We start from the raw sequence: 20,285 nt of genomic DNA on the forward strand, positions 1-20,285 counted from the left end.
TATAAGCTCAAGTCATTCGTGAATCATATTCGAGTTACTTAATTTAAACGCCTTAAGCCAAAGCGATCCATCCAAAACGTGGAAAAATGATGTATCTGGCAACACCGACGGGTAGCGAGAGCGGGGAGGCGTCTCGCGTCTGTACTCACGCGGGTATCGGCGAGCACTGAGTTCAGTGCCACGGAGCCACCGTCTGTGGCTTGCGCAAACGCATCGGAGCCCCAACGATCAAACCAGCTTAACATTACATAGAGATCCGTGAAAATCAGAGACCAACTTTACCTGGACATTACTCTGACTAGTCAGGTAGGTAGAATGAAATTACAAACTACCATGTGCATTCACCGAGCAACGGGCAGGCACGAGCGCTAACAGCTGATGCCGGCCGGCTGCGCCCGCGCACACCTGTGTGCACTCTCACTCTCTCGCTCGCACGGTACGGCTGCCCTAAAATCGTTGTGACGTGGAATGAGCTCCGTGTGAACGGTGATGTGGCAGATCTTTGCGTGTGCTCTAGATGTTGCGAGCGACTACCGATGTAGGGACATACCTACACTACTAGACGTAATTATATGATACACTGTCTATAGGCTAGTTTAATTAATAAAGAAATCGTTAAATCAATAACGTTTTGTATACTATACGGTACTTTAAACTATATTAGCGACCCGCCCCGGCTTCGCACGGGTAGTTCATTCATTTACACAAAACCTTTACAAATTATACATATACCTTGAATCACTATCTATTAAAAAAACCGCATCAAAATCCGTTGCGTAGTTTCAAAGATCTAAGCATACATGGGACAGACGGACAGACAGCGGAAAGCGACTTTGTTTTATACTAAATATGAAGTGATAGTGATACTAGGTTTTAAAGAGTACTGTCAGATTTGCTAGTGACTATTTGACCTTCGATGATTTGCATTAGTAACTACAAATACAAACAACAAATACAAATCGTTTACCAATCATTTTTTTACAAATTGACATAAAAGATTGAACTTAACATAAATTAGATTTACAATCCATCGTTCGGCCCCAAACTAGGCGCAGCCTGTATCTCGGGAACCGGGAAAATAGATTTTACTGAAAGATTTTAATTTAACTAAACTGAATATAATTATGATGTCGATTAAACTGTTCGTTTAATTACCCTAAAGTACTTAAAGTATATTTAAATAGACTCTAATATTTCCATTATGTTACGAAACATACGTTTATAATTTGACGTTTATTGTCAGTTTGTTACGGCTACTAATAACTTTTAAGATATAAATGCCCGTACAACTACTGAAGTAAAAACAAGCATGTTGTCTCGTTTAATTTTTTTTGCATACCTATCTTATCATATAGGTACCTAACTGATTGTTGACCTTTCTTACTTCAGACACAATTGTACTTGCAGAAGGTTTAGACGATAGACTAACTCACACTTTAATTCTGTAATGGAGCCCGTAGAAGATTAATTAGAAAGAATTAGACCGTTCGGCGGATTGTGAAACCTGCCCTCTTACGTGACTCAACTGGGCTCACGTCACACTAAATACTTTCTCGCGCGCCGGCTAGTTTGACATTGACCAAGACATACAATTTGTACTTAGTTTCAGAAAATATATCAGCAGTTTTTAAAAATATATTTTTTTTGTTTTGTACAGTGACGTATAGTGACGAGCTCTGTAAGCTTTTATAAACCAAAAAATTACTAGTTAGTTTAGTACCTATCTAGGTATAAAGATACAGTCATGCATGTCATTACTATTACAAGTGGTAATGTTTTTTTATTCAAAAGTCTACCGTAAAGATTTCAGTTTAGATCAGGTTCAGCCAGGTTAGGTAACGAGTTTAAATTAAAATCGTGAAAGATAGGTACCTATACGGTATAAAGTTTTCGAGAAACAAAACTTTTATGGTGCTTCCAAAAAGGCTGTTATATAACGTTATATAACATCGTATAACAGGTACAACATGATAGTATTGACAGTGTTTTATTAGTTTTCCCTGTCATACGATGTTATAATTATAACGTTATAAGCCAGTGTGGGAGCAGGAGCACCATTACTTCAACACGGCAACATAATATAACATCTGTTAACGCGGAAAGTTGAACGACCGCGCGGTGCGGGGTTCGCGGTGCGGGGTCAAGCAGCGGCACGGGACCGGGTCAGTCCGTTGTTGTTGTCATTTGCGTGTACGTGTCCGTCGTCGCCTGATCTAACGAGTTTGTGTGCATGTCAATAATTATGTCTTTTCAATGGACAAACCAAAACGTCTTTAAACTGATAGAAATGTTCGAAGAAAGAGAATTATTATGGAACACCATGTTAGAAGAATACAAAGATCGTAATAAAAAACATAAAGCCTGGTATGAAATAGCAAATGCTTTCGAACTGGAAAGATCAGTTGTCGAAAAAAAAATGAGATCTCTTATCGGACAGTTTCAAAGAGAATTAAAGAAGGACAAATCAGGCGTTGGATGTGACGAAGTATCTAACTGGTTCGCTTTTAAGAAATTGATGTTTTTAAGGAATCATAATAAACCAGCAAGTACTCGTGATATCGGTGAGAAGGTAATATGTATTTTATTTTTATTTAAAACTAGATTGCTTCTTTTTAGCATTGTCACTCACCGGTTGGCTTGAGGTAGCAAAAACCTGTGTAGTACTGTTATTACACGGTTTTAGGCCGTACTCCCAATTGTCCAGCTTAGGTGGGAACGATTCATTCTCATTTATCCCCGCCGAGGACAAATGGGAATAAAACTATTCCCGCGCCGGGCACAGATGAGAAGGTTTCATTCCGGGAGCCTAGATATAGCGAAGGCGTTCGATCGGGTCTGCCATCGGGGTCTCCTGTCGAAGTTACCATCTTATGGACTGCCCGAGAGACTATGCAAATGGAACGCTCTTATCGTCTGGGAGACACATACGGGCCGTAATATATACGTAAGCTGTTCCGATATAAATCCGATAGCACGAGCGTTCCGCAAGGTTCTGTGCTATCCCCAACATTGTTTTTGCTGCGCATCAATGACATATATGTAGACAACATCGACGACTTTCATTGCTATGCAGTACTGGGAATGCCTCTTACACAGGCAACGTGCCAACGTCCCTCGATCGTTCTATGGTGCTAGAAAGTCGTATAAAACTTGTGTCGGACGAGAGCACTCTATCCAGAGCTTCGGTGTGGGGTCGGGTCGGGTCGGGACAATTTAGTCCAATTCTAATATACCACCAAGACACAAGTTTACCGCTAAGAAAACTCCATTTACTGTAGGTAGTCTTACAGGCTCAAGGCTCAGACATGGAGTATTGGGATCCTCGGTATCGACATATCCAGTAAAGTCCAATTCCTAGGCCACTTGGCGCTAGCATCCAAAAAACTCGGTGAGCTCAATAAAGCGAGGCGATACTTTACTCCGCCGCCGGGGCAAAGACTACTATTATATGTAAGTACCTACATATAAGTCGAAAGTCATACTCCATATATTATGGAGTACTGCAGTCACCTTTTTACAGGATCACCTGGATACCAGCTTGGACCCTTCGACTCAGTCCACAGACGCGCTGTATAAATCGTCGACGATCCTAAACTCACAAGCGTTAACTATTTACTTAGCGGTTTCACGATAGTTTAAATTCGATTCTCATAAGCGTTATTTATTGAACCTTTAAGTCTAAGGAGAGAATAATATTATTTGACTCCGTATGTGTATTCTTCCGCTTTTACAATGGGCTGAGCTCTGAAGAATTGTTTGACATGATGCCAATGGCCGCTTTCTATCACCGCGCCGCTCCCCTACGGCAGAGTCACATCCTCACACCGCGCGCACTGTGCGGTTTAAGAGGAATTTCCTCCTGCGGTGGAGTGAGCTGTATGGGGTTCTTCAAAAAAGGAATGTACAAGTTTTTAAAGACAACGCGCATGTAATTATGTAATACCCCTGGAATTGCAGACGTCTATAGGCTACGGTGACCGCTTACCATCAGGCTGTTTGCCACCAATGTGATATTTAAAAAAAACTCATTTAATTATTTACCGAATATGCGCTATAAATACCACATTCAAACTTATTTCTAAATTTTCCAATGGTTATATTACCGTATTACGTACGGCTCTTATGCATCGTCTTATGCGTCATAGATACGGTCGGTGCTTTATTAAATAAAATAGGTAAGAATATCATGAAATGAAAATAATACAGAAAAAAAAACTTTTGACTGAATTGAACCCTGTGCCAAACCAGTTATAAACCAAGTGTTGATTTCTTTCAAGAATCAAGTAGGTAACTGTCCATTAATGGTTATTACAGATTATATAAATCGTAAAATAGGTTGTTTTATGTTTATACAAAAGGTTGTACTTACACCCATCCCGCATCACAATAATAGTGTAAAATTAGTGACGTGCAAATTCGGGATTGCGTGATTATTGGGCGCATCAATCGAATTTTGTAATTCGAACGTTCCGCCGCCCACCACTCCCCCGCGGCGCGGTCGCGTGCAAGGTTGCCGGCGTTGGGCTGTTATTCACTTAATTTCCTGAACGCTTCTTTTCAGGTGACCAGTATAAACGCCAATCTTATATTACGTTCAGTTTTCATGGACTGCGAGACTATCCATAGACTGGTTCACCGGTAATGATGCGCTGCGTAATCGATGCGATTAATGGCTCCGGTTGGCGCGAACTCATTGCCCGTCGAGGTCATTGTACACCGAGTTCTGATGTCCTAAATAGAGAAAAATTAGGAGTCTGCTCGCTAAACGTTCAATTATAACTTAAGATTTATATTGTTAGTTAGTTCTAAGTAAATTTTCTTTATGATTTGCTCGTATTGCACTTAGTCTATTTTACGGAATGGAAGGCAAAACACATCGATAAAAATTAACACCGCGCGGCGCGTGGAATTTAAAGTGAACGAAAAACATTGATTCTCGTAATTCCAACGATTGGAACAACATTGCATTTATTAGTAACAATGTTTTAAGCTTTTCGCTGCAATTTTTAGCAGATTATACCTAATGCAAAAAAATTAAAGAAATTTCATCAATGTGTGCCTTATTATCAAGTACCCATTTTACTGACAGTAGACTTTTCACTATTCGCGGTGGAAGAAAACCACATACCTAGATGAACAAGATGAGATGGGTACCATGACTGGATTTGTACAAAAAAAATACCTACGTTAATACCACTAATACTGGTACTGAACTAGGTACAGTAGGTACTGAATGAGTAGCTTTGATCCTTGCCACGTCTCCTGAATCATCCTGTATTTCATATCTTTCCTCTTTCAAATTTTTCACTGGTTAGGTAAGCAGTGTTTGCTTTGATGCCGTGAGTTGATATACTGTAGTACAGTAACTGTACTATTGTAATGTTCTCTCGTGAGAACAGTCACCATACAAAACGGAGAACATTCTCGAGAACGACACAAGTGACACAACTATACCTATTGGTAATCAAATCCTCTTTGAATGGAACCTTTTTTAAATATCTGATAAAAATACCGTACACGGCGGAAAGAAGTTGATAAATCGAGATAAAAAATTAAAGAAATTTGAACCTTATGTAATTCTATTTTAAGTTCAAATTTCTTCAATTTTATGTCTCGAGTTATCAACTTCCCGCCGTACATCGCTCGACATGCTTAATATTTATGCGGAGTTTGCGGAGGCCTAATTTTGTGGCTACCTCTACCTACACCTACCACAAAGTAATGGATGAATAAATTATGAAAAAAAATATATTTTAATTGTCAAAAATATAAAATACCTAATATTATTTTCGTCCATTGAGTATAACTATTAAATACCCATACTAAGCATTTTATGTATTTTTGTTTCAGAACAGCCACAACGACGAACTCTCCGAGCCTTACCACGTCGAAAATTTCCACATAGCCGCCCCTATGCCAATGGTTTATGAATCTACGGACACAACAGCAAACTTGTCAACCATCTCTAGGAAAAGAACCAATTCATACGACGATAAATCTGATGACCCAATGGGATATGGTTTTGCTAAGCAATATCAGCCAAGTTCAAAATCTGGTCACGATGAATTTGAAATTTACGGGCAATATGTTGCTTCGGAACTAAGAGAGACTAAAGATCTGCACTCAGTCCTGGTAGCGAAACGTTATATAAACGATATATTGATCAACGCACGCATGGGAAAATATCGTAAAGATTCTGCTAGTAATAATAGCAAGAGTAAAGGTATTAAAACTGAACAGGAACATGATTCAGATATTAATGATGATGAATAAAATTACATGTCTAAAAGAATGCAGTTTTAATGAAATTATACTCCTAGAAAAGATTTACACCAATTAATTTTTGGTAAGATGATATTCTAATGAGCGTAAAAAAGTTTGTGAGAATATAATAATAAATTTATTGACTTTCCTCTAGGCTATTGTACGCAGTGCTATATTTATCTACCGTTCTTCATCAATTCTCATCTACTCAAAGGTTAACTGGAAGAAATCCCTTAAAGGGATAAGTTCGCCTTTGTACTGCCTATTTCTGTGCCATATTTGTGTTCTATGTCTTTGTACAATAAAGAGTTTATACATACATACATACATAATTACAATTGTGGCAATGTAGCAGGAAGCGAGTGAAGATTATCAGAAAACGCTGGAAAAATCGGATCAGATCGGACAATGCAAAAAAGCTCTAGGGTATACTTAAACAATACATAGTAGTACAAGTAGCTATTTAGCACAACTAACTAATACAAGTAATTATTTAGTACATGTAGCTATTTAGTACAAGTAACTATTTAGTACAAGTAGTCGTTCGCCTCAGTTCGTAGCCGGGCATACTTTAGAACACGAGTAAAATAGATGTGTCTGGACGTGAACGGCACTGTCATCGCACTTATCACTTTAATTGTGTATTCACGTTTGAATAAAACATATTGAAGGCAATCTAATAAAGTTACTTACGAGTACTGTGTTATTTAGCAAACTACATTCTTTCGTTGAAACCTAAGAAATGAAATGAAATGAAATGAAATGAAATTCGTTTATTTGCTTAACATTATGTACAGATAAGATGGTAGAGTCAAAAGTATTATGTCCAGATAATGTCAATACCTTATAATAGTAGGCATGCAAAATAATTTAGAACTTAAAACCTATTAACATTATATTACATATTTACACAATCAATTACAATACTTTATTAAACATTTACATTTACAAATTGAAATTAGAGCCAAGAATAGGCGAATTAATAAATAATAAAATGTCACAAGATTAATAAAAATCTACATTTAAATATTCCTTAACGCTATAAAAAAATTTACTCCTTACTACTTTTAAAGATTACTCCATGAAAAAAGTATAACATTTTTTCTTTCAGATAAACTACATTTTTTTTATACATAATTAACTCATGAAACTTAAACTAAATAAATATGAGAAATTTATTTATTTTCCTGCATTTATATTGTTAGTTAGGTAATCTCTGTCTGTATTCTCTGTTTAGCCTTAAGGATGACTTATACATTTATACCTACCTATTTAATTATTTTATAACTATTTAGCTGTTACTATTTAGCAATGCACTAAGGTGCATTGGGTTTCTTCGAGACGGAGTAATTAGTACTAATATCGACTAAATCCAAAGCACTTCATAGTCTTCATACTATAGCAATACCTATTAAATCACATTTAGAAACGGGTCTATCGCGAATTTATTTTGTTACCTTTATTTACCGAAGTTTTCGACACAGGTTTCACTGGTCGTGGTCGCGGCTAACTGACGTCCCAGCAAAATTTCAAAACAGAGATTTGTGTGACTACCCCACGAAAAGAGTTGTGTGTCGGACTATTGACAATAATTAACTTTTATGTGTAGTGGGTGGTTTGAAAATGTGATGTCTACCTCGAACTTTAAATGCACTTTTCGTGGGGTAGTCACACAAATCTCTGTTTTGACATTTTGCTGGGACGTCAGTTAGCCGCGACCACGATTAGTGAAACCTGTGTCGAAACGTCGGTAAATAAAGGTAACAAAATAAATTCGGGATAGACCCGTTTCTAAATGTGATTTAATATGTGTTTAAACCGCGAAAGTTTTAAATGTTATATAGCAATACCGACTGCAACGCTTAACGCCTCAGTTACCTCAATTCATCACAATTATTTGTTAATATATTATATCTGTATTTAACCACTATGAAGGGCATGAACATGAACACTTGAACAGTTGAACACGAGACTCAACAGTATCAACATAAAAAATGTGTTTCTTCGCATTTCTCGTGGAAAAAACCTTTTGTTCCATAACGATTCGAAATACAAGACTCTTCACGACATTTTCTTTCCTCGTGTTAATTAGTCACTGCGTCGTAGATGTTTTATAATATTATGAGCTTTCCTTTATTATAAAAGAGCTACCTGTATTCTTCGCACGTGTAAAGATAGAATGAGTTTTACGTTTTTCGAACAATTGAATAAAAAATGCACGATTGGATATTATCTGATTTGAGCATTTTTAACATCAATTATAAAACAATGGCAGCATTTTACCTAAATAATAGTTATATTTAGAGATGCTTCAGGGAATGGAACCGGTACAAAACAGTATGAGTACCTGCAGGTAATTTACCGGCTAACCTACTAATATTTTCTATATATTTTTTTACGGGTTTGCATTCTCCAGAGCAGCTTAAATTTGACATTTTTTATTTCTGTTTGTTTAAAAGAAATGGCGATTTATTGTGCATGACTGGAGGAGAAAAAAAGCATACTTAGTTTTAATTTGTTAATTATGTTGAATATGTATCTTTTATAAAACATTTCGAAAGCATAAAAAAACGAATGGGACATTAAACTTTTAACGCGGAAACCGTAGTTTTTTTTTACAGGAATCGATAAAATTACATACTCCAAATTTTTCTAAAATGTCTTATGATTGGTATCTTTCATTACATAACATTAGTATGTACATACTACATAGTACAACTAGTGGCTAGACGAGACTCACGAGACCGACGTATAGAGCGACCGGTTAATTTGTCCTACCTGCCCTTTGTCAGACTCAGGCCAACTTTACCACCTCAACAAAAACCTTCTCGCCCTCACAAATCTCAAACTGATTTTTCGTTATAAATTACAATGCTCTGCTCTTATTCCTTCACTGAATCAAATTAAAATAAAATCTACGGTTGAAAAACAACTCTACCACTTTAAATTACGGTCGGTATTGAAATGAAGTGATTAGTATTCATAAGCTGTATTATGTCCGTTCTAGTTCAAGGTACTCGAACTCGAAACCATGTTGATCGTATCGTAATCGATCGAATGAACACTAAATGTTAATACGTACGTGGCGAATTTCAATATCACAGACACTGGTTTTATGAAGCATAACCTGTTGCCAACACTGTAACAAAAACTAGAATAACACATTGTATTGTAATGACTACGTAGTCAGTTGTAGTGTAATATCATAGATTAGGAAGCTAAAATTGTAATAGGAGCCGCGATTATTAATCAGAATTTTTGCCATTGAGAAAGCAATGCGTTTTAAGTATACCTACGTTACTGTGGCACAAACCCTCTTGCCTCGCCCGACCCCACCCGTGGAGAGGATTGGGGGCACCCCCCTACTAAACGGGATGCGCCTCCAATTTACATTTATGAAGTCCCGTAACAGATTCCGGGATGTTTACTTTCGATAATTAAAAACGTCTCAGGTGTAACGTGCCAATCCTTGAGGCAGTTTACCGATAGTTGGCCACTATTTAAGTATTTAGTCGGTAAAGTAAACTAAGTATTTAAGTTTTTCAAACTTGGAGTGTTGGTGGATTTTAGGGCTTATCGAGATTCGATGATCTTAGTGTTAGTAGATAAAGTATCGGTATAAAGTATACCATTGATATTATAAAGATAAATAAGGCCATCTATTTTCTGTCTCTACTTGTAATTACCTACATATTGTTTATTTCTTTTATTGAGATAAGTATGTAAAACATTGTATTTTCACCACACCAGGTGGTAAAGGCTCTGTTGATTGTTCAAAAACTGATAAGAAAGTTGCATTTTATTCACAAGTGAGGCAAATGTAAATTTTGAGTTGTTTTCCTATGTTTGCTGGTATTGACTTTTAAATGATGGTTTTTGAATGAATTGAATATTTAATAACATTCATTTTAAATCGATTTGCTTTGATTTTGTTTGATATTTTACAGTTAGTATTTTCCTTGTGTTGGTGTGGTGAAAAAGTTGTGTTTCACTCGGTTGCAAAATTTGTTTAACCCTCGTGCCTAAAACTAGAGCTAGATTCGAATATTGTCTGTAAGTGTTTTTGGGCAGAACATCAGAAGGGACGGTTTCTAATAACATTATGCAAAAAATTCCTTGGACCGCGTATACTGATCTGAACCCTTAGCTACTCGAATAAGTCCACGTTTAGGATGAGTAGTTTCAAGATGGAGAAATAATACATGAACCAAGTGTTATTTTACACAGTTATAGTCTTATTAAGAGTCCCCGTCAAGCTCGGTCGAATTTCACCTTCCCATTCAAACGGAGTTTCGTTCTCATTTTAAAACTACGTCTTGGATTGTTATGAAACTTTGGACCCGACATGAAGTATATCTATGCCTGTAATTAGTTTATATAGCTTCAGCTTATAAAACAAACGAAATAGAGCAAAAACAAGTTTTGTATGAAAAATTAAAATTGACTGTATTTTTTTAACTATGATATCAGAAGCTACATAAACTAATTACAGGCATAGATATACCTTATCCTATTGTAAGTACAAAGTTTCAGAGGAATCTAGCTAGTCGTTTTAAAATGAGAGCGTAACTACGTTTTGTATATGGAGAACCGAGCTTGCCGGGGTCTTAAATCCCAACATAGGATATTAGGCACGAATAAATTGACATGTGTATAGAATTGAATTTTTTATTTATTTAATCGTTACCATTTTTCAGTTGCTGGGTCTAAAACGAATAACTGGCTATAACAGGGCTGTAAAAATACGCACATTATAGATTTATTGAGTTAAATCGGAGAATAATCGTGGTATTATTCATGTGATTGGGTTAAACTATACATACCCAAATACCAAATTAACCTACAGAACACTAGGTACAACAAGTAAATTCACATAGTAAAATAACCTTGTTTTAAACATGCCTACTCAAATTATCATATTCATCACAAACCAGCTTATTCTGCATACGTCGTGTAATACATATTGAATGCTAGCTGTTACACGTATTCGTAGTACGAGTTTCGTATGTTCCACAAGTTAGTAATCAAATTTTATGATATTTTGGTGTGTCTACCGCAAAACCTGTATTTACTGGATTAACTACCTTAAGGATAAATGCACAATGCCCACGTACCTCTCAACAGGCTTAGGTGATAACTAACCACGTTATTCCACAAAAAATAGGTGAATATTTTGACCGGTAGTGTAAATAACTATACGAAACATACACTTTAAAAAAAATCTCCCTCCCTCCTTCGTCAATTGGGTAAAAATAAAAGGTAAGAACGTTGTAAAATGTAGTAACCAATTAGGAATCAATACCGATACGAGTAAACCGTATTGTAGTAACGCGGTCAATACAATCGAACTAATAAAATAGTTTTACGATGTATTGAATTTTAAAGCTGTTTGTTGAAAACCCGATTAGCGCAATGGTGAGGTATACTATACTAAGCTCAAGAACTAAAAGGTAAATCTGTCTTACGACACATAACAGCCGTGTGACGTTAGAAAACCATTTTAAACTTGTATGTCACTGCGTGAGCACATACTAGCCCCGATGCATATGTTTTCGTCTAGTCAGACCATTTTTTGAGGTTCTCGCGTTTGTACAAAAATAATGTTTAAGATTAAAAATCACTAACATTTAATGCTAATGCTAATGTAGTTTAATTTTATATGGTAATATTCTCCAATAACTAAATCCAAATACAAGAAATACCGTTTGTACTGAAAGAAAAAAAATAACGAATTTTTATTTTTTATTTGACGGGTAGGAATATAACAGATGTGAAAAGGGCTATTACTAGGGAAAGCAACACGGCTCTACCAATGTACTGACAATTTTGTTTCGAGTCCATGCATGCAGCAGTGCTATAGGAGAGGACAATATGATTTGGAGAACGTTTTTAAAAAGTACATTTTTTTAACATTAAGAGTCTCATGCAATTTTATCATACGATCAAAATAAACTAGATTAAACATTACTATTATGGTTCCCATTACTGGGTCATTTTATCTTCATGTGTAAAATTTATTAGGATAAACAAAATTGTTGTGTGGAACTAGACGAACTAATTTTCATCGGGGCTAGTATCGAGTATCGAGGCATTGCAGAAGTGTCGGGTACGTGACGCTTTTTTTAACACTTTTGATAAAATAAAGTAAGAAGCGAAGAAGATAACTTAGCTTTTAATTTAGCGGTATATAATATAGATTATTACAAGTTATTAAAGTAGCTGCCTTACGCATCACGTCCCCGACAAATACATTTTTTTAAATATAATTTGTTGGTCTTCAATAAATTTAATTTTATTTTATTTAAAGTAGACTTTTTGTGGAATGCCCCAGGAAAAGATTAAATTAGTTTTGGAATGTAACATATACAGTTGTTATGCGTGGTGAGGCAGAAAGCAGAAATAAGCTTTGTGCTTACCACTTAGGGTATACAGGATGATTTCGGGGTCGTGTAGCAAGAAAACAACGCATCCTACAGAATTTACAGATGAGCCTAATGATGTTGTTAATAATGATGATAATTTTACAGATGACCTACCTAAGTGTACATAATCCAGGGAAGGAACCTGGGAATCAAACCATCTCTACCAAATTTCATCTATATCAGTTACCGGTTTAAGCGTGAACAGGTAACAGACAGACAGTTACTTTCGCAATTACATCATATAATAGTAAAGACACCTCGTCGAAAACCAAATACGATGATCTTTTCGATTTCAGATACATTGGGTTGACGATGACGAGGTTGAGCAACATCCCTGCCGGTCCCCTGCTGGCGCTCAAGAGGGACACGGTTCGATAAAAAGTGGAACCCATGTCTAATTTTATCCTGCAACAGAGCGATTGACAACACATGTTAGAAACCTTTTAGAACATTTTACTGTCATTGATAAACCGTGAAATATTACCTAGTGAAATAGGTACTAAAAATAAAAATATTGCTGAAGTGAAAATGTGCCCCTAGTATTTACATGGTTTGTACCTAAACCTATACAGAATTAGGTTGAGTACTTACTCAGTGACAATGGCGCGCGTTTATTAAAGAGATGACAATGTTATAGTGTATTTAAAATTTCCTAAATTATCATACATAAATTAAACGAACTTTATAATTATGTATTTATTACAGGTTAACGTATTTTCCCAGGTCACCTGATAGTGCCCATATCAGGTGACCTGGGAAAATACATTTTGTTTCTAATTTAGCCTCTGTCTGCCTATTTTCGATCAATATTTAACCGTCTAGCAGCATCCACACAAATTAATTTTACACAAACAAGTCTCGAGGCCAATTTGTGTAATATCCCCCCTACGCATATACGTCGCAGTAAGCATCGTCTACAATGTGACACAGTGCCCGGTACAACAAGAGGTTGCGGCGCGAGGTGCGAGGTCACCAAGGTTCATGAAACTTTTTGCCCTATTCCAGACAGACATAAAATTAAAGTACATTGTAAGAAATCGTTATTGTTAGCAATTATATTTTTGATATCGAAATAGTAGTATTTACAGAATTAGTAAATATTTTAGAGTTTTATTTAATCTGAGTAAATACCTATAAAATATATTTTATTTTTATAAATTAAAATAATATATAATTCCTAAGCATATATAATTCCTTTACCCAAAAAGTCCAAACCTTCATCCTTTTCTGACTACCGTCCTATTTCTATTCTTCCCTTTCTTTCCAAGGTTCTTGAGCGCTTAGTCCATCAACAGCTGACTTCTTATTTAAATAGAAATAATCTCATGAACCCTTTCCAATCTGGTTTCCGCTCCGGTCATAGTACGACCACATCACTTATTAAAATTACTGATGACATCCGAGCGGGGTTGGACAAAAGGATGGTGACAGTGTTAACATTGTTAGATTTCAGTAACGCCTTTAATACCGTCGATTTTGACATTTTAGTTGCAATATTGTGTTTACTTAATATATCTCCTCCGGTTCTCAATTGGTTTAGAAGCTACCTTGTTGGCCGTCGGCAAAGAATTAAGGTAGAAGGTTCTCATTCCTCATGGTGTAGCACTCTTGCCGGCGTTCCGCAGGGTGGCGTCCTATCCCCACTTCTCTTTTCAGTGTTTATTAATTCTATTACTAGGAATATTGTCTCTTCTTACCATTTGTATGCTGACGATCTACAAATTTATTCGCAGGGTGTGCTTGACGATTTGCCACAAGTTATTAATACTACGAATAATGATTTAGAATCGATCTTAGATTGGAGTCATCGTTATGGACTTAACGTTAATCCATCTAAAACGCAGGCTATCATTACAGGTAGTTCTAAATTAATTTCCCGGATAGATTTTTCCAACATACCTAAAATATTTTTTAACGGCATAGAGATTCCCTATTCAAGTCAAGTCAAAAATTTAGGCATAATTATGGACCGTACTCTGTCTTGGATCCCTCAGATCAATGAGGTTAGTAGGAAAATGTTTGCTGCTGTAGGATCTCTACGGCGGCTTCGTAACTTTTTACCACTCTCAACCAAAATTGCGCTAGCTCAAGCTTTGCTCCTTCCCATTTTAGATTATGCGGACATCAGCTATCTCGATCTTTGTGAAGAACAACTTAATAAACTTGAACGTCTTCAAAATTTATGCATCCGTTTCATTTATGGCCTGCGAAAATATGATCATGTTTCCTATTACCGTTCGCAGCTCAAGTGGCTTCCCATACGTTTGCGACGCAATTCTCACATTCTAGCCCTCCTGTATGGTATACTCTTCAACCCCACTACCCCCCTGTACCTAAAAGAGCACTTCAAATACCTTTCTTCTTTAAGATGCTCCAAGAATTATCTGCTTGCCCAAATTACTACTTCTTCTAAATTCTATAAGGATTCTTTCACCTTCCAAGCGATTCGGTTGTGGAATGCTCTGCCGTCTGATCTAAGACATGCTAAATCGCTTCCTATTTTTAAGGCTCAACTTAAAATGCACTATCTGTCACTTCCTTAAGCTTGTTAACCATTCGATTACTATCTCTGCTATATTATATATGTATGTATATGTATAGATATTTATATATGTATTTATTTTTAATATTTATTAGTATGATCTTTAATATGTATGTACCTAACTATTTATGTATGTATATTGTTATATATTTATCTGTGCTGATTTCATTTAAAAAATTCTCCTACTCTTGTTATCCGTTTATTTTTCTACCCATTTATTTCTTCCATACGGTAAATTCTACTACCTGAAGGTTGTCTGTAAGAGATCGCTTTTTAGCGATAAGACCGCCTGTTGTTGCTTAGTTCGCTATGTTAATTATAATGTATCTAAATTTGTTTTAACTATGCACAATAAAGAATATATTATTATTATTATTATTATATCTCCTTGGATATCACGGGCCTATAAATCCCGGTCTTTTGATAGGCTTGCGTGGGGATATAGATCCAACACTATCCAACATTATTATTATTATTAATAAAGTATTGTGAGTGAGTATTAATAACCTACATATTCTTCCTACCCGATAATGGTAGACCATTTTGCCTTCTCGATCCCCTAAAAGATAGCCATTTTAGTAGAACTGCAGAATTTTAAATGAAATTCTGTCTGTACATAGTACACCTGGTATTATAACTGAGACATAAGCCCCCAGGGAGTCAAGCCGAGCTTGAGAATTATGCCAACTGTCAATTTCAATACAATTGACGAATTCCTCAGACGCCCTAGTCCAAAATTATACTAAAATGTTCAATGTAGTATTGAACTAAGTATTTCGGTATGTGAGAGCGTCTAGTAGACTCTCTTGGGATATATTACGAAATGTAAAATGTGATACCAATCAGATTTAAATAATATAGCGTCGCGTTTGACAAAATGTTTACCTGTGCCACGCTGCGCGCTGGAGTAGGTAAGCATTTTAAATACACGTGTAATAAATTCGACTTGTATAATGTATACCACACCTATTATATTTCCGAATATACTCATGCTCACTGTTTCGGAGAAACAAATAAATATTAGGGGACATCTTACATAGATCAACCTGGGCTAGGTTGATGAACACTTTAAACCGTCGCGTTTGGTACACATAATTAATGTCATTACCGGGTCTAACGCGATTAAATTTCATTATTTTACCTTTTTTCCGACGTTTCAACTAGGTTGCACTAGCTGTGGTTACGGAAGACTGACGTCCCAGCAAATGTCAATTGAGATATATATTGGTAAACAACACTAAACTACCCGACATTAGTTTATATAAACCGTTAATTACCCGTAGCCGTGATTAACCGTATTAGTTTCGTGACCACATCTAATGCAACCTAGTTGAAACGTCGGAAAAAAGGTAAAATAAATTAATTTGACATTAATTAGATATTTCAATGATGATATTTGTGGCGTTTTCAAGTATCTCACGAAATGATCGATGTAAACTCACTCATACTATGTTACTCGGGAATCTCGTGATTCAATCGCACATTTCATGGTAACGTTAATGCGTTCTACCTATTTATGGCAAGAGACATATACAGGTACATATATACATATGTAGGTACAACTGTATATCTATTACAGAAGAGAGAAGCATACGGAAGTGATAGTGATACCGCTCCGTATATGGCTTGGTAAGCAAAATATATACCCTTGCATACTTGAAACGAGAACAATGCTTGTGAATATATATAGGTACTTGAAGGCAAGAAACAATACATATCTTAATAATTAATATATATATTATTATGGTTGTATATTGCAAAGGGGTTGTATAAGCGAGGTTTAGACTAGCAAGAACTTGCATGCAATTTACGTTACTAAGGTAAACTGCATTCAAAAGTTTGATCAGATACCGCAATATAACGTAAATTGCATGCAAGTTCTTGCTAGTCTAAACCTCGCTTTACATTGCCCGATACAAAATATATTTGACGATTTTGACGCCTGAACACGTACACTGAAGAGCAATGAAAACAGAGGTCGCTTAACATGGAAATTTCCCCTACTGAATTTAAAAGGTACCCAAACGGTTGTGTGGAAGAGATCGCTTCTTAGCCAGACCGCCTGTTGTCCTGATTGTTACCTAGCTTGTAAAATTGTATTTCATTTTCTGTGTATGTATTTTTAACTGTATGGTGCAAAATAAAGAATATTTACTTAAAAGCTAAAGAAAAATACCGTGGAATTCACCTGTGGACTTTGCAAGCATGATACTGATACGTATATGTTTAAAATATAGCTTCTCGCTCACTCGTTTGCAAGCTTAACTAAGCAAACTCACACAACTCCTTTGAACTCCGCCAACTTCCGTGGAATATTTTATTTTCCAAACCAACCATTTTATGGATCCTTTACGCTTCTAAATTTTAATTTAGTCCTGAGTCAAATGTTGTTCCTAGGAACTTACATAAGCGGTAATATTTAGTATGTACTTACTTGTTCACTAACTTTAAACTTTCACTTCAAATGTAGTTAACACACAACCGTAAGTATCTTGTTAGGTGGTTACATTAAAATTTGATATCTATGATAACATTTTAGTGTAGTTAATTGAGAGATTAACATGTACTTACGAGTTAACGGCCTCACCACTTAAGTTAGATATAATTTTATATGTCATAATACTCATAATGTATATCAAAGTTGATGGAGCCTGTCGGCTGTCGGGCTTTCCCACAACTGAGGAGATATTTACTTCAAACTGCGTTTAATTGTAGCTAACCTAAATATGAATTTTTAGCGAATTTTTGTACTTTTTTATGTTATTGAAACCAGCCAGTTTTTTTCTCCATTCCTAATGTTGCCAAGTTCCCAAGGAAATGGCCGCAGGGTCTGATATTTAGTTAATTACCTACCTGCGAGCCGAAGCGTCCTTTTGTCGGTCGTCTCCGACTAAGTTCATTGATTCCGTTTTTGCCCGGCATTCTGTACCGACCAAACTGCGAGACCCCTCTTCCTCTCTACTCTCACCCGATATGTAGAGCGATAGGGAAGGAGAGAGAGGGGCAGAGCAGGTCAAGAAAGATGGCCAGGCGATACCAACGTTGTGACGGCTATGAAATGAACGTTTAAGCATGTGTTTGTGGCAATGGCCCGGTTTTCTATCAACACCATCGAATACAAACCCTATTTCGTGCTGACAAAGCTTCTTTCACATTGACATGTTGTCACAAGTTTCATAGCAGATTATTCTAAAACGAATCTTATTATCTACGACTTAAGATACAACTTCAACTACAAACAAGCTTAAATGAAATTCAACTGAGGTATTAATGACGTACTTATTTGTATGGATTCGTTATTAATGATAAATGCCTTTAATTAAAATTAAAATTGTTTAATGTTTGTAATGAGTAAATGACAAGAATAAGTTAGTAATAATAAACTATAAAAATCCAAATAAATTAACCCGTTAACTAAGCTGTGTGACGCTTTTTTAAGATTTGATCGCTAGAAATTTCGAAAGTTCTTCACGACAACACTTACCAATAGGTGTTTACAAAATTAAATAGGACTCTGGTCCACGTTTTGTGTATAATTTTCCATAGATATTACTGAACAATACACCTCAGTTATTAAAGGATGTATAATTGTATATTGTATACATATACCAACTATGTTTAGGTTGGACAATCAGCGGTTAAAACACTATTACGTTTTTAGGGTTCCGACCCAAAGGGTAAAAACGGGACCCTATTACTAAGACCCCGCTGTCTGTCTGTCTGTCTGTCCGTCTGTCACCAGGCTGTATCTCATGAACGATAGCTAGACAGTTGAAATTTTTACAGATGATATATTTCTGTTGCCGCTATTACAACAAATACTATAAAAACAGAATAAAATAAATATTTAAGTGAGGCTCCCATGCAACAAACGTGATTTTTTGCCGTTTTTTGCGTAATGGTACGGACTACGGACCCCTCCGTGCGCGAGTCCGACTCGCACTTGGCCGGTTTTTATAATAATCAACCAACAAGAGGCAACAGGGTTAAGCAATGGAGCATTCAATGCGTAACTACGATCTACTATTTTCCCTAATTATGTAATAACCTACTAATAATGAGATGCAATCTAGATGCTTCATTAAATTACCACTTTAAAAATAGTAGAGATAACTATTAAGATTCTAACAAGACGATGCATCAGAAGTAAGGAGAAATCAGTCAAAAACAGCGCGCAGGGATATTCCCGTACTTATACTTATGTTTGTTATAATACTTATAACGTCATTCTTTTTTGGGAATCTTAAAAATAAGCTAAAACTAAAGCCAATGTCTCGCGTGTCACAATAACGAAATCGATTTAGGTACACCTCATTCATCACAGGTTTGACGCCACTATGGAGTGGAATACACTTAAAAAGAATACAAACTTACACACACATACATATTGAATATACAGATACACTGCTACTGCTTTAACCCTACATTCTAATTTTGTCGTAGTCGGATAACAAAAAACTATGGGTCAGTTTTAAATTTCGTATTATAAGTCAGCACTAACAGTAGGAACAGATGAGACGAGGGTGAGACTACGCGTCAAAATTGTAAATGTTTCTGACATCTTTAGAGAAAGAGACGTATTTTTATGTAGAACAAATATACCCTCGTAAGGCCCAAGGTCCTACTCGTAGGACTAATTACTTCAATGTAATTTAAACCATTTTCAATTGGAATAGAGTTGTATATATTTTGTTTTGTTCGTTTTCAAAACAACTAAAATTCAACCAAATTTCTTTCACTATTGATTTCAAATTCAACTTACATTTTTATTTTATTGGGCCTTACAAGGATACTGCGTCGGCGTTAGCTATCGTGCGTCTCGCCCGCGCCGATACATGTACATGTATCGGTAGTACAATCGAGGACATTGGCGGTGAACCACCTTAAGGGCAAAAATAGTTTAAACGTCTTGCAGACGGTCAGGCGATATCGTAAAAGTGATGACCAATAGCATGGCACTTAAAAATGTGAGTGTTGAAAACAAAAGGTTAGCTCAGGTCAAGTTTTTTGCAGTACATTGTCTTGTGACGGCCGGCATTTGCAAACTAAGATAAGGA

General features: G+C 36.1%; 1 protein-coding gene across 1 annotated transcript; it reads left to right on the forward strand.

Annotated features, from left to right (window-relative positions):
• The first annotated feature begins 2,152 nt into the window (after positions 1-2,152).
• On the forward strand, positions 2,153-6,313 carry LOC134747583 (uncharacterized). Its single transcript, XM_063682176.1, has 2 exons — positions 2,153-2,569; positions 5,851-6,313. The coding sequence occupies exons 1-2, from the start codon at positions 2,231-2,233 to the stop codon at positions 6,271-6,273; spliced, it is 762 nt and encodes a 253-aa protein (XP_063538246.1). The 5' UTR covers positions 2,153-2,230; the 3' UTR covers positions 6,274-6,313.
• The last annotated feature ends 13,972 nt before the right edge of the window (positions 6,314-20,285 follow it).

This window comes from Cydia strobilella, chromosome 15, assembly GCF_947568885.1.
Source record: "Cydia strobilella chromosome 15, ilCydStro3.1, whole genome shotgun sequence".
Classification (NCBI taxonomy): Eukaryota; Metazoa; Arthropoda; class Insecta; order Lepidoptera; family Tortricidae; genus Cydia; species Cydia strobilella.